We start from the raw sequence: 16,744 nt of genomic DNA, 5'->3' as shown, positions 1-16,744 counted from the left end.
CGAATGTTCCGCCGTCCGAATGGTCGGGAATCATTTGGGAGATCCCGTAGTTTCCAATGTTCGAGATTTCAGAACCACCGGACTAGATTCGAGATCTCTCACCCCCATAATAAATTCCGAACGCATCCACTCGTCTCAGCCCCAAACGTAATACGGGAAGCTTCTATTTCTTTTTTCTCGTCGCCGTCTTTTTTCTCCCCTTCCCCCGACGATGCGGGTTCTTTTCTTTTCATTTGTTTGTTTGCTCTGCAGCAGCATCCGATGTAAAGTGCCGTTTCGTTTTTGCGAAAAGTCGCCCGTACCATTTTTCTTGCCCGCCGTTATTTTCGCCGTTCCCCTGTACATATATGTATATGTATATGAACGTATATATGTACATTTTTCAACTCTCCTGCGCCCGTGGGTCCTGTTGATTTGCGGTGAACCACCAATATGGCCCGGTCCGAGGGGAAATATTGTCCCCTTAAAACCGCTATAAATCGAATTCCTTTGTCGCGGGAAACGTCCGAAATCCCATTCGGGAACACCTTCTCGATCGGCCACGGACCTCTATTAAGCTGTTACACGCAAAATCGAGCCGGGGATGGTCTCCATAAAAAAGTACGAGCCGCGTGAATTCAGTCGGTCGCCTGGCCGATTTTACGAGACGTCACACTCGCGTATGTCATGGGACCTTTTCAATATCTGCGGTTGAAACAATCGGATACGGGCATATTATAGTTTCCGAATCTTTTTAGCTCACCACCCCCTTTTCAAAGTTTTCTTTTTTGTTCAATGCCCCCTTGGAGTAAACTAAATTACATTATCAAAATTTCCACGTTAATGCATTAAAAAATACATGATTTCTGACCTTCAGATGTCCTCTACGCGTTCACCCACGGAAAAACTAATCACGTCAAAATATGCCCTTCTTGAAACCATTCGACTTGTATCTGAAACATTTTTTAATGTTATCAAAAACAAGCGAGGTATTCCTGGTGATATAGTTAGGTGGACCACCCTGTATAAATGATGTGTACATATGTGTGTGATCGCTTTAATTTCCACGATCGTTCGAGATCTATCAACCGACAATCCCAGAGCACGATTCACAAGAACTCGAAACAATATCTTCTACTGAATCATGCAGAATTATTGGCCGGAAAAATCGCTCGATTTTCTACCGTACGATGACACTGTGACAGCACGTCCCCCCTCGATCCACGTGAAACGGGGTGATCGCAGATGGATTCCCACTCAGGGTGGGGGAACTAATTACCGACGGACTAATTAAAATTTGATATGACGTTCTGATTAAATTTACGTCTGTGTGCGCGGTGAATGGAGAAGTATAGCTCGGGCACGGACTGAATTTATACCTTTTGTTCTTTGATATCGCGACCGACGAGTAACGATCCTTTTATATATCAGTGATAATATAATCGCAGTTTATAAGTCGCGTTGGAAACCGTGCGTGTGTTGCAAGGGTGTGGGGGTGGGGGGGAAGGGTACCATTAACTATAGAAAGGAATTATTGCTACTGAGCTGTTTAATATTTCACACCTCGAATGTTTGAAATACATGCTTTTTTTATAAGTCAAGCACGTCGTATCTAATGAATATTTAATATTTCCAGCAGAGTTAAAAAAACGTCTAGGAGTTAATGAATCCAATGTAGTTTATGAAATTTATAGTATGTTCATAATTAGACTGAATATTTATGCAAGTATCATCGATCTTTCGGAATTAATTTACAGGTAGTAGAATGGAAAGGAAATGTACCTACCGTATTAAAGATACTATTAGGTTCCAAGTACTATTAACGTAAAATAATTCATTAACACGTTTTTTGATACTGATTTTATTTACTCATCGTATGTTTCAATGTTCAGCTTTACGTAGCAAGAAATTAATGGAAATAACTTTCCAAAGATCACAAATTCTCACTTGTACGGGATTCAATAGAGAGTACACGGAACAATATCTAACGATACGGCCCGTCGTGCGATCCAAAACACGAACGCATTGTTCCCCTCTATTAATGAAGACATCGCCGTCGATCGATGACCTCCCTGAAACCATCCCTCTTGTTCTTCCCTGTTTCAGAGCGGCACAACCAATCCCACGGTGAAGCTGTTTTACGTCGACTTGGAGAGGGTGGTCGAAGGTAACGTGAGCTTAACTGAAATCGAACATCCGGCCGAGTTATCCTCCACGGAGCGGATTTTATCAGCCGTCGCTTTTCCTACGGACAATCTCGTGTACGCGACCTGGATGAACAGAGTACAGAACAGGGCGTACTTCCATTTCTGTTACGTCGACGGTCCCGTACCGAATTGCACGAACGTACGTACACATATATCCAACCCCCAAGCTCACTGGCCCAGCCCCAGACCATTTTCCCGCCAGCTAATTTCCAGCTTTGACAAGATGGCATCGATAACTCCCAGGATTCACCCCCCTGGGTGTCTGCGAGCTTCGCAGATTTTTTACACGGATGAGAAATGACGGCGATCCAACCGAGGGTGTTTCATTAAAATCCAAGTGTCATTTTATCGCCCGTGAAAGACACGTACAACCATTTCCTAAGGGAAATGGATTTAGGGGATTTTGTCTGGGAATTTGGTATATTATTCCCAGATAAAATACACAAAAATGTTTCTATGATTTTCAAGGTGGGTTAACCCGTTAATTATTCAGTCAGGTCTAGCTGGAAAGTCCTTGGGTAGCATAGTTTCCAGTAACGAGGGTCAATCTATCTGGTTCTCTTTTAAATAACCAATTCGATTCGAAGAAAATTTGATCGTTCTCTGATCAAAGTGGATAGATAGATCGACCACGAACCAGGGAATGATATCGTTATCCGATAGATCCCCTCGAGGTACTGGACGTACAATTTTTCGCCACCAAGAATGATTACCTACCCTTCCCTGACCCGAGAGAGAGCACGCCTCAACCGAAATGAAATATTCATCTTTCCAGGCTCTGTCGTACTTCGAGGAACACGGATGGGTCGAGCAGTTCGAGCCGCCGGTGTTCAGCGACGACGGGAATTCGTTCCTGACGATTCTGCCCGAGAAACAACGGAACGGCAGCCACTGGCGGCATGTAGTTGCAATTACGAATGCATCATCGGGCAAGCCGGTACGCGCCGCGCTAACTTCCGGCTATTTCGTCGTCACCGAGATAGTTTCTTGGGATCAGGAGAACTCGTACCTGTAAGTACAACACGAAAATCCGCTGAGAACTGGACCTGACGTCCAGGACTATTATCCCGTGTAGGTTCGCCTTTACCAGGGAGTCTAAAGCAACGTGAATGCGTGAAGGGGGGGTGGGAGAGCTTACATTGCGATAAGAAGGGCGGAGATCCTGAATGGGACCGTTCAGCTCCGTCGAATGGGAGCTGTTAACATGCTCCCTGACGAATAAACATTATCGTTCTCGTCCGTGACGCGTTTACGGGGGTACTTTCACTTCTTTTGACGGACCTATACGATCAGAGAAGAAAGCTAGCTGGGATTCGGGAGTTCAGCTAGGCGTAGGAGGGTTATTTAATATGCTTTATGGAGTAAGAAGATTAAGTGCCCGAAACTTATTAGGGAGTTTCGTCATTCCTTGTGACGGATTACGAACGTGAATCGAAAAGGAGGCACGGATAGCGTAATGCAATAGAAGTACTGTTGCATCTCTGTCGTCCGAGTTTGTTAGTTGGTAATTTTTTAGAAGTTTGATTTCCTTAACGATTTCAGTGAGCTTGAAATATATTGCCAAGGTCGTCATTTTAAACAACTTTTTTCTATACATGTTACTGTCGGCTTTAGATTCCGGGGTATTCACAATAATTATTTTAAATAATTACCTGACAGTTTAACCATCCGTTGTCACACTAAGTCAAATTGACCAAGAATATGACTTTGAAGTAAAATATCTCTGAGACATCATTAAAAATGAGATACTCTTGGCGTCATGCAGTAGTAATTTCTGGAATTCTAAAAAAAAACTTCTTCAGAATTATTTTTTTCGAGAATTTTTTTAAACACGACCACTATTAATTTTTGATGATGAAAATATTATGTTCAATGTTCCAACTTCATCTTAGAATTTTTTGCGACTTAATTTAACAGATATAGATATAGGTGAAATTGACCCAGTGTGAGAACTATGTTTGAAAAAGGAGGTCTGACAACGTAGGGTTAACGAGAATTTGTTACTATATTCCGTGGGGTAACAATCTCGGATACAGACCCCCCCCCCCACGAAACATAAAGTGGAATACATGTCTAACAATGGCCAACTTGGCCAAAAGCGTCTTGACCCGAGCATTAGTTACTGCCCCCCGAAATTTGCATTTCAGAGGGACTTTCGAACATCCGAACCCATATCAGGCTTAGCATCCTTAGAATATCCTGAATTTTGTGACAATTGTCCACAAGTGCGGTCGCATAGTCCTTCCACCCGTCTCGAAATACAAATTTTTGTGATCTCCACATTATTAACCATTACAACATCAAAACCACGAGCTTCTTGAAACTTCTATTTTAACTTCTCGAGAGATACTGGCGTATATATCTACGTTTAGTTTCTCTTTCATTCAATCATCATTCCAAAGATACAGTGAACATTATTGTGAATAAACATTAACTCCAAAATTCCTTAACAGAAAAAAAAAGAAGGATAACCTACCAATTGATTGTCATTAATATTCATAAATCTATTTCAAATAGATACTGCTGTACATGAAGAAAAAAATTGTTTCTTTGCGGTCTTAATAATTTGTCCCTGCAGAGGTTAATGATCAAATGTAATTTTACATTGCTTAAATGACCACCACAAGAAAACGCATAGGTCCATCACTTTCTGACGAGCATATACACAGTAAGCACCCTTCTATCGACAGGACCAAAATCGAATTTTTCACAGCTGCAAAGCGTGCAACCCTTAAATCTTTGCCAGCAATCGGGGAGTAGAGGCGTTCAAATATCGACATTAAGTACACGGACTTACCTACGTACTTTCCATTATTTCCCGATAAAATACGGCTCATAAGAAACGATATTACGCCATGGCAGAAGGAAGGGGGAGGGGGAGGCACGATATTGGAGATTCTCGTAAAATCACGGGAAGAGCCGTCTCTGCAGGGGTGGCGGCCATCTAAAGAACGTTATCATTTATCACGTAAACGCACCGTTAGGCATTGATACTGTGCTCGACCCACCTAATTCAATCTCGGCGCCGTAGAAGAAGTTAAAATGACATTCATCATCGATTAAATTGCTCGACGAAACGTTCCGGCCACCGACCACCCCCCTCTCTCTCTTTCTTTCTCTTTCTTTCTCTCTCTGTGTCTCTTGTCCTCTGTACTTTGGATCGTCTGGAGGAACATTTCCTGTAAAATTCATTCTCCATCCGGTTTTCCATTTTCGCTCCTTGTGCGATCGTAAATTTCCAATGATTAGCCCTGGACACCACTTTGGTGAACGACGATACACGCGTTTTATTAAAATAATATTCGTCCTCGGTCGAGCGGATCGATGAAACGTTTCAGTGTCGTTGGTAATTCGCGCGACAATGTATCGTGAAATTTTTCTTTCTTGTTTTTTCTTTTTTTCTCTGTTAAAATGAAAGTTTATTTCGTAGACTCGATCCCTTGTCGCGGAATCATGGGAGAATGGTAGGTACAGGTGCTCGGGCAGTTTGAATTTCCCGCCATTTCTATTCGCATAATTAAAGAGTTCCAATTATTATGGTAATCGGCGGGCATCGCGGGATGCATTATGCATCGCATTTTAGTAATATTTGCCGTTTACATAGACCGATCGAGAATTACAGAGACTCGACAGCTGGCTATAATTTGTTAATTTTCAGTACTGTTTTACTGGACAGCTGTGTATACTGCGTGACGTAACTATGAAACCACTCTAACAGTTTCAATTCTTCTGTATTATGATTCAAATAGAAACGAAGTAAGTATGCTATGTCTGAGATCGAGTTGAGAAATAATGTTCCTTCAGAAAATAATAGATTATATTCCGTAGAAAAAAGTGGTTTGTTTTTACTTCAAGCACAATATACAAGGATGAAAATTTGTAGGGTGATTTTATAGTTATGCCACGCAATGTGTATGTGTAAGTGATTAAAAATTTATGAATGCAGACGGAAAATCTTCTCAACGAGTTTCCACGACAGAATATTCTCCAGGATATAAATATTTGAATACCTTGAACAACTATTTTCTATCTTTTATGATTGTTCTTTGACTACGAGCAACTTTGATACACGATAATTGCTTAACGATAAGCCAGGAGAGGAAAGAAAGTAATTATAAGGCCAGTTAAACGCGCTAAGAGAACGGTAATAGCGAGCAGAAGCGGAAGCTAAATATTTTAGTTCGAGATACCGACAGAAACTTATTACTACAATACTAAATTATGAAATGTCAAAGGACGTCACTAAAATTCATTTTCGCATCTGGAGGAACTAAAGAGTATTGAGACGCTTTCTGTTATGGAATAACACAGTTCACTATTAAAATAGTTTTATTTTAACTAACACAGTTACGTTCATACAGAAGTGTATAGCCAAGTAAAAAAAGTCTCCGCACACCCTTCAAAACGGAACAATTTTTTTAAAATTGGACCAAGTGACATGAGTTTTTTTTTTGCGAATTTACAAATATAAGTTTCATTATTTATTATTAAATATTCTCAAATAAGTCTTCATAGATTATACGTAGGAACACATAGTCACAAGTAATGATAAATCAGGGGCACCAAAATTAATTATATCGTAGAATTGAATTACAGGAATACTTGTATGTCTCACTCTATATATTTACAATATGATAAAACAATTCGAGACAACTTAGCAGTAAATAAATAGAAACTCCCAAATAGTAACATAAAAACTTAGTGTTCCCTAAATCGCAATAAAACGACACACGTTTCGTATAATCAGATTTCTTTCGAAGTTTCCCTCTGTTGTTTCACAGGCGGTAGAGATCCCGATAGTACTAATGAGTCTGGAAAAGGCGAACGTAAATAAGTTTACGAAGAAGCTGACGGACGATTATTCAAATTCCTTTTCACTTAAAATCGCACCGTAGGTCGCCCCCCTCTCTCGTCGTTTCAACGAAAATTTCCCGCTTAAACGAGCCAATATTTTCGTTCAGAGGTCGAACGGGAGTTGATTTTCCACAAGAGCTTCCCTCTAACCGCGTTTATGCTCGATATCTGTTCGCGAAAACGCCGGGAATCGCCTTAGGGATTCTTTTCCCGGCGAAACTGGAAGAAAAATACGTTCGGGGATGGTAGGGAGGGAAGAGCAGCAGCTCTACCCGGCGGCATTTTCAAAGGGAAAAGTTAATAAGCGTCGATGCAAATAATACGCCCACGGACCGGTTCGACAGCCTGGGAACTGTTTTACGCAGCCACCAGCGGCTGCCAGTTCCATTCGACTTTTATAGCCGGTTTTCCCGCGTGTCATTATGGTCGTTTAATTATCGCACTAATTGCGACCGTAACACGTGAGCACATCCTGGGCTCTCGTACGTGTAATTTGCAAAAAAAAAACATATGCATTGTCCATGTACTCGTCGGTCACCGGGAATATCAACGGGAAATCTCGAACGATCGATCGATTCGATTCGTTGGATCGTTTCATGGGTATTTATGATACGGATTGGGAAAAATGCCCCTTGGCGACCGAGCGAAATGCGCTTTACAATGGAACAAATTTTCAATAACCGGCGAGAGTGTGTACAGAGGGAATTCTGTCGGATCGAACGATTGCAACGGATTTTTCCGCTTGCGAAAAATCGTTCCTTGAACGCTCTTGGTAATCGGCTCGTGGAGAAATTTTCAGTTTATTCGTATCCACGGTTCCGGGGTATGATCTCCGTAGAGTAATTATTTTCGATATGGAAACTCTTATTTTCGTACGTCACTGTCGAGGAATTTTTGCCGATGTCTAGAACGTGAAATTATATAGTGGTCTTGTATTGGAATCATAAACGCGTTTGGAAGGATCATGTATTAAGTCTTGTTCGATCACTGAAAGTCACCGAATATCACTGAAATTTAGAATCTACGAAAAAATAGAGTTTAATATAGGGGAAGGTGGAGCTAGACGGGAATGCTAAGAAAGAATTGCTTTAGAATACTCTGTATATTGATGTGGTATTTATAAAAAAAATATTACACATGGTGTCAACATCTATTTATCGAAATATATTAAAATGAAGTTGCAAAACATAACACGAAAAGTACAAAAAAAATTATTTTAAACATAGTTGCTGTCTATCTCGAAAGAATTTTTCTTTGTTCTTTTTCGTCTCCCTGAAGTTAAGCCTGCGAGAAACGGCATGTTTTTTCGTTGCAGTTATCGAATTATCTCGGTATTTTATCGTTTATAGAAATGTTTCCATCTTGTCCCATCTGCCCCTACATGTTTGATATTGCGAAACATTAATGGTTAATCTTTCGAGCCGTGAATCGACTTTATCCGAATGTCTGTTCGTCGATGAGAACCCACGTCCAAGTTCACTCAGGTTAATTACGATTGAGCCCTCATTCAGCCCAGTGGAACGCACAACTCCGTACTAGAACCATGACGTGGAACTCGTTGCTCCAAATAACGATCGGCCCGTTTTTTTCACCGATGATGAAAGCCCCCGGATATTATTGGATGTAACTGGCGCCTATCGGAGACTTTATTCGTTTGATTAACGATCGGGTTCACGGATCGCAATCATTGCGATGGAACTGGACAAAGGGAATGACCAAGCATCATTCGGAACACGGTTGGTAAGCGAACCGAAGAGAATCGAGAAGATAATTAATTTCACAATGCATCTCGTTTTTTACGTACCTTTCTTTCTTACTTTCATCTTTGTTCAGTATAAGTGGGGGTCAGATTGAAGATCTAGCAGTTTGTAAATAAAGTAGACGGTTCAGGGGTTGACTTACGATAGAATTTACAGACAAAAAGAGGATTTTAACATGTTAGAAGGGATGGATACTAAGAACATATGTGAGTTGTTAGTGTAAACTTTCGATGATTTTGAATGTATAAACAATTAAAGCTACGAACCTTCGAGATGTATTATGAATAGAAGCCAAAGCTATCGCAACTGCGTTGGCGAAGTAAATGAAGACCTCCGATTTACCAGCCAAACAACCGTATTCTTCGATAAGTTTTATTTATATTTATAGTACATTTTAAAGGTAACTGTAATTGTTCAGATCTGTAAAATTATCGAATGTCTACACCTAATATTTCTCATACATCATTAGGAAACCATATATGAAAAGCTAGCCTGATAGACGCAGACCATTCCAAGGCACATACAACCATCACAAATTATTATCGGGCTACTATAATTGGTCCACGATTCATACATCCTCAAACGATAACACAATTTACCTCAACAGCAAATCTACTAACGTAGACTGGCCATCTGCTTAGCTCTTTATTTACCCAACTATCAATCTAAAATCAACCTGCAAGCTTCTTCCTTGCGGCACTTTGACCCGATCACTCATCTTCCACTTAGCTGCCCATTAAATCAACGTGCCCACAACCTCCATTCCTATGAAAAGCTAGTCTGATAGACGTGGACCATTCCAAGGCAGCTACAAGCATCACGAATTATTGACGGGCCATTAGCACTAGCTGGGTGGATTTTCTTAATGGAGGGGCCCCCGGACAGCGTAGACGTTCGAGCACCGTAAACACGTTCGCTAACTAGCTGCGTTCGGAACCGTGCTGGGCTCACTGTTTACAACGTCCTAATGATTAATTCATGCGAGCTTCGAGGAGCTGATGCCGCTGCTGCTGACAGTCGCCGCGCAGGCGATGCCGTCTCTCCCCTCCATCGTTTCCTCGAATAACGCGTAACGAGGTTACTTCGTTAAGTTCATTAACTATGTTCGAATAACGACAGGAAGCACACAAGGGTATGGAGGGTTGGTGGGCCAGATGCCGAGCTTTGTTCGAATGTCTCGTCGTCACCGACACTGGCTCGGAAGAGAGGCGGCATGGAGGCTCGAGACAAGAGCCTCGGTTCGCCGCGACGACATCTTGTCGATCCAACGACGCCGCCCGCCTCGACACGCCGGAAAACTCGAAACAGTCGCTGGTGGGAGGGTGTGCTCTGGGCGTTTCGAGTTTTCCCATTTCGCCTTTGACACATCACGGGACTCTCGTGAATGCTAACGACGCGTGTGATTTTTCGCGAAATGGTTTCGTGAACGTCGATATACATATATTTCCTCGCACAGGCCCCTCTGGCGTGTGACGTGTACCTCCCCCCCCGTCTTGCTCTTTCGGCGCCACGTGGAAAGGAATCCCATTTTTACTCTGTGCTATGCCCTCTTTCCGTGTCACCCTTTTCTCTTGGAATCGAACGCCACGGTGCCTTTATGCGCTTCTTGACAGCTCCGGGAATAGAAGTTTCCTTTCCGGATGGCTTTTCGAGTGATTTTAACGCCCATTCGCTGTGTGTCTTGTACACTTTATCGGTGTGTGGATGTCTTCGGTACCGGAAAAGTGGTGAAACATCGCACAATATTATTTAATTGACCGGTGGTTTTGTAGATTGTTCGGGTTATTTTGTTGAAACTCGCTTTTGTTTGTAATAGGATCCTTTACTGTAAATGGTCACTTCCAAGTATAAGGTAGTTCTATTCGGTGTTGCTTCGTAATTCAATTTCGTGACTGCTTCGCGCGTATCGGAAAATAACAATTTCTCTTGAAATTCGAGGTATTTCAAAAACTGAAACTAACAATACCATAGAAATGGTTCTATTATAATTTTCGAAAATTCGCTACATTTCGTGACATGTTAATTAATTTAATAGCAAAGTACAGAATGGAATTGGTATTTATTTGTATCGGAGTTTTCTATGGAGGAAAAGGATACTCTTCTCTGGTATAACCGAGTCTTAGAACATCTGTCTGCCCCAGGGCCTGAATTATGCTGGAGCCTTTGATAGAACCGTCCCAGTCCCGATTTAATCAGCTTAATGAAGGTGTTCACTTGTACCGCCCGGGCATCAGACGAGCAATATACTTGGCACGCTCGAAGCCCCCGCTTTCGTCGTTCTTGTGTTATGTCACTTGCTAGATTAACGATGGTACAGCGAAGCGTATGGCTGACCATAAATGATGTACTTGTAAGTGCCTCGTTACTTTGTGCCACGAGAACATTGTGTCACGTCGCGTCGACGAGGCACTTCGAGAAATTCATGGTGTCAGAGCACTTTAAATATCTCCGAGCAATCTCGAAAATTGTATAAATCAAAGGATACGTTTGCTGAGAATCTTAAAGTCTGTACAAAGTCTGCACCATATTTCTTTCCAATTCTTCTCATTGATGTTTTTAATCGTTCCGAAGTATTCTGTGAGTTTAACGAACACTGATAATTTTTATCTCTGAAAAACAGAAGCGTTTCCACGGGTATATGATATAGCTAGTAACAGAGGAACCATCCACTGTATGCAGCGCGATATTTGCATGCCCACTGTTACGATTTTTTTTTAATTTCCATCAAAAAGTTTTAATATCCATACTGGCACTGTGCGTCGTTTGTTGAATTCCGTTGACATCTGTAGAAATTCTAGCAACTGACGGGTTAATTATGTATGGTATAATACAGTATTGGATGTCATTTCGCGAGAACTTTCAGCCAATAGCCGAAGCAATTTGTTTCCACAGCTGTCCCCGAAAAACAGTGAATCTATCTAGGGAAAATAGCCGGGAAGTGTGTTGGCCGGGTCTCAGCGGTGCAATAGAGATGGCGTAGTTTGTGATGTAGTAGGCTCGAGTTTCAGTCCCAATGCAGTTCCACCCGTGAGCCTTTCCGTTCCACGATCGAACCACTCCGAGGACAAGATGGCTAATTCCGAACTTTCTTTATCGGTCATCCAGAATCCCAGCTTCCAATTTCGTTTCTAGACTAATTTATCAGGAAAAGTAATCTATGTTTCGTTTCTTAATCCACTCGACATTAAGTTCAAACTTAACAAGTTAGTAATATTAACATTTCTGAATTGTTTCACAAAAAAATAAAGAAGGTATATTTCAAGCATTCCACTGTTCGTCCATCTGCTCCTGTTTCCCGGCAAACAAGCCAGTCCACTTTTCAGCCACGCGAAACGCCGAAAATTCACGCTTAAACGATCCCCCAAAAAGCAAATACAGCCTCCCTACGTGTTTATCCACTGTAATTTGTTTCTAAGAAACAAGAAACTCCACTCTTCACGGCCACGTGAAGCCAGGATCCGCTCTTCAATTAGCCTGAAAAAACAGACCGCGCCGCGCCAGCTTCACTCCACTTGTCTTCCTGCCTCGTTCGCCGTAAGAACCGCAACGCTGTAGATAATACTTCAATTCCTTTTCGAGAAACGAATACAATAGCCGAGAAACGAATTCCCATCTTCGACACTCAAGAAATTTCGAAATTCACGCTGGTGTCGTTATTTTATACAGAATAAACTATATTCAGTTCTTTCGAAATTACTGTCTTCTTTAACAGTCTACGGTCTATAGCTGTTTATAATTTTATAAATACTATCGTAATGTAATATTACTCGATTAATTATCAAGATCTAAAAGAACTCCAGGCAAAAAATAAATTTATCAGGTAGTAACAACTTTTCGCCTACCGCGTGAATGTTCCGAGCGCCGAACACTAACCAACAATTCTCTGTACAACGTGTTTGATTATTCCCCTCCTTTCCTGCTTCTATAATATTAAATCTTCGTAAACTTTACACTCAATTTTCCCAGTTCCGAAACTAGTAAAGATAAAACAGTTAAGAACTAGGTCGATGAGTTGTCTCAAAAAAAAAAGCGTTTCCTTTTTTCCTTCTTCGCGGTATAATCGCCGGTTGTGATCGGCGCGGATAACGCGATAAAGTTGGCCGCTTCCAGCAATCGTCGGCGGCTCAGCGAACCGTGATCAGCCTAATTGGGCCCGGATCGTAAGTTCCTCGGAACTTCGTTTCCCTTGGGGGAGGGTGGGTAAGGGTTAAATTAACAGCTCTGTGGACAGCGATTGGATGACGTGAACGCGGACGAAACCCGCGGAAACCCCGGGCAAAACCATAATCGACGCCCAAGGAGACTGCTGCACTCCGCGAGCGGAAGTTAGGCGGACCCGAGCTCTCCCCTCCGGATAGACGCAGTGCGCGTGGAGTCGTTGGATCGCGAGAACGGCTCGGAGTTTATCCCCGACGATGTTCCGAAAGATAGCGGCCCCAGACCCGCGAAATGGCTCGGAAGTAATTTGTAAAGTAACCGCCGAACTCGCACCGCTTCCGCCGTTGGGAAAGTGGCTCGGTGGGCTCTCCTCTGCCGGCAAGAAGTCGCGGATTTAATTGCGCGTCCCGAAATTAGATGAGGAACTGGGCTCCTCGGTTCTAACCACCGTCGAGGATCCACCATGGGACCGACACCCAGCTCGACCGATTTCGGAAACGATGCAGCCTCGCGATGCAAAGGACACCAGAGGGAATCTGGTGCTATTTCTTGGTCACTTAACACATTCGGTACAGGTGGGAACTGTAGTTCCCAATATGGGCGAATCTCGCGGCTGTTTGGGAACTGTTGTACCTGGGCATCTTCAATCAAGTGCTCGCCTTTGAGGCATTGCAGAGGGGATTTATACGTATGGTATAGCGACAAGGAAATTTATCTACATCAGTGACATCCAAAGGAACAGGTTGTTTCTAGTCGACCACGGTTACAAATATTTTAAGGTGCGTATTCATTTGTTGCGAATCACATGTTGCAAGCGTTGCATCGTTGCGTATGTAAATGTATCGTATGGTGATACGATACGGTGATACGCAACGGTGATATGATACGAGGATACGCAACAAATTGATATGCAACTTTAAAGATTTAGTTACACTACATTTCCCACGGCCAAAAAACCATTTTCTGTTATTAAATAACTTTTAGCATACTTTTAATGCTTAAAAAAATAGAAAAATTCATTTCTCCAGGCCATGGAAAAAAGGTGACACTTAGGAATTTTGTATAAATGAAGCAAAGAGGATACGATGGAAAAACTTCTTAAAGAAAACATTTTGTTTCAATGTTTTTGCGTTGTAGGTGGCGCTAGTTTTGTTGTTCGGAAATTATACTGTATACAAACGGTGCCTATCGTAACGTAAAAAGTTATCAATCGATTTTAACAATTTTTGTGGCATACTATTTATAATTGAATCAGCTATTATATAACATACTATACTAGGAACAGCGTTTCAACTACGATTTCTCAGAGCAAACTGACGCGTTAGCTATTTAGGGTTTGTGCCTGAAAAGGGTCGGGCTATTCAATGGTAGAACAGAAATTTTTCTGCCCTTTCTATCAGGGCCATACGACAAAAAATAGCAACTCATGCAGGTATTGATCGCGGTGGAATATTCGCTTGTTTCATTCACCTCGTTGTTCATCCGACAAAACTGTCGGATTACTGTTAGAAGCTGTACAACAATGCACCGCAAATAACGTTTGTGGATATTTCATGTAAGTGGTAATGCCGGAATTGGTCGGACCCGCGGGTTAAACGCCGTTCAATGTACCACTCGGTCCTGATAACGTTCCTCCCCATTATCGTTTCGATCGCGGACAAAGCTTCGTACCGGTGAGATTTATTCCACAATTTTCTACAATTTCTTCACTGTCGTTATGATTATTCATCGGCTGCGAATCCCCCAGGGGAGAACAAAGACAGAGGGTTCGCCCCGAGAGGGAACAAAAGCTCTCGTGCCCTCGGGGTAGATGAGTTGCAGCGATGTCCGCTCGTGGAAAAAGGAGGAGCGAAGGGTCGAGGGAACGGACGGGTGCGAGCAGTGAAGTGCCTTTGAAACCTCGTGTTTCCGGGGGAACAACTGTGAAACTGCAGCTTTTTGGACCCCTGGATGCTTTGGCTAATTGATCGTGATTGAAGGTAGAGAGAGAGAGAGAGAGAGAGAGAGAGAGAGAGAGGGGAGAGGACAAACAGAAAGATGCGGTCTACCGTGGTGATGTCTAGCTTTTGTGCCCGGACGGTTCTTGAATTTTCAGTTTAACTAAAGGGAAGATGGGTGTTCATGCGGGAAAGGATGATCTTTCGAAACCTTGTGTCTGTGTGTATATACAGGGTGTCCCACCTAACGTGAGCATCTTCAGTCTCACTTGCTTTTGAAGATACAAAAAAGTATTATTCGGTTGGAAGGAGCAAATACTATGATAAGCAAACATTTTTCTCAAGGTCATACTTTTCGAAATTTCAAGGTCATCAATGTTTTTTCTCTTAACTGGGGCTATATATGTTTATCACTAGTTGTTATCAAGATTAATCCAATTACCTACAATAGTATGACCTTCGTATGATCATGAATTTAAAAATCCACAAATTCATAAGAGATTTAGATAATAAAATAACTACGATCATGGGATTAGTAAAAAAATGTATCGAAGTTGATGAACATCAGTCTAAGCATTTATGGAGGAATTTTGGGGAGGTGAAAGGAAAGGTCTTCAATTGACGAGGATATTTTTTAGCAAAGTTTCCTCGGTTATCGACTGTGATTGGGCGAGAAAGGTGAGAACCAAGACAGAATCTGGGAAGATGAAAGGAGCAAATAGAGGGTCTCTTGCGGGCCGAGGGTTGCAAACCTTTGGGGATGATTCGACGATTCTGTTTTGCGGACGAAAGAAGTGTGAACCGCGTTTCAGGAGTTTGATTCTCTGTGCATTCGAGGGACGGAAGTCTAATGGACTCGGTTAGTTCGCTACGCTTCGCGAGATTGAGTAAATTCGAGGAACTTAGCGAGATTCGTGTAGTCGGTGAATCTGCTGGATCGAGCGAACTTGGGGCGATTTAAGCACGGTCGGCCGACTGAAGTATACAAATTCACTTGAAATATTTTCGTAAATCTGCGAGTCTGGAACATTTTGTACGTTGATATAAATAAACATAGCGAATCGTGGCATTGCGCGGTTTAGCAAAGTTCTCCCGTGGAGTCTGGTACCCCCTGAAAATTTAAACGAGCTCAGGAAACTTACGGAAATTTATCTACTCAACGAATTTCTCTGAGAGAATATGTCTGGTGTACTCGAAATGTTCAAGTAAGTTTGATGTACCTAAGGACCTTTGATGTACTTAGAAAATTTTTCATGGTTAGTCTGTGTGTCTAATGAACTTGATAGAATTTATACTCGATATTTAACTGTAATATCTCATTTTAGCCATTGTTTTACTTCAAACAGTTGACTACACGGTTCCTACTGTGTTTCTACTTCCTACTTATGTACAATATGAAACTTGATCGATACAATTAAACCCGGCCAAATTACTGAATTCGATCGTTGTTGCAGGTCTAATGAATATCACGGATCTCCTAAAGTTTCCAAAATTTGATCAATTTGGGGAACACAATAATACCTGGAAACCCGATCGTACAGCCAGATTGCAATTTTGGTGCTGTTTCGAGGGAAAATTCGTGGGAAATTTTAAAACCGAATGGTCTGGTTAGTGTAAGTTGAACTTCACAAATGGCTTTGTACCTAAAATATAATGGCAGGATTTAATTATTTCATTGGCCGGGTCGTTCGCTGGCGGTACCCAGGAGGCCAATATCTCGCGATACCTCTGTACCATCTATCCTTTGATTACAACTCCCAATTAGAAGGGATGTGCCACCTTTCTTCCCTCTCAGCCTATTGTCTCCGACTTCGCGCCTCCACTTTCGTACCTCTATTCTCCTTGTTCG

The 16,744-nt window shown here is 42.1% G+C and overlaps 1 protein-coding gene across 1 annotated transcript in view; it reads left to right on the top strand.

The window, feature by feature from the left end:
- Window positions 1–16,744, top strand: part of LOC107194262 (venom dipeptidyl peptidase 4-like) — a 107,836-nt gene that overhangs the window by 36,978 nt on the left and 54,114 nt on the right. Inside the window, exons 3-4 of the mRNA XM_015583854.1 lie at window positions 2,086–2,325; window positions 2,962–3,197. Of these exons, the coding sequence (XP_015439340.1) occupies window positions 2,254–2,325; window positions 2,962–3,197 (308 nt within the window). The 5' untranslated portion in view covers window positions 2,086–2,253. The remainder of the gene's footprint in view (window positions 1–2,085; window positions 2,326–2,961; window positions 3,198–16,744) is intronic.

The sequence above is a fragment of the Dufourea novaeangliae genome, unplaced genomic scaffold (genome assembly GCF_001272555.1).
Source record: "Dufourea novaeangliae isolate 0120121106 unplaced genomic scaffold, ASM127255v1 scaffold28, whole genome shotgun sequence".
NCBI lineage: Eukaryota > Metazoa > Arthropoda > Insecta > Hymenoptera > Halictidae > Dufourea > Dufourea novaeangliae.
Note: the sequence above shows the minus strand (reverse complement) of the source record. Positions and strands in the feature narration are given on the sequence as shown.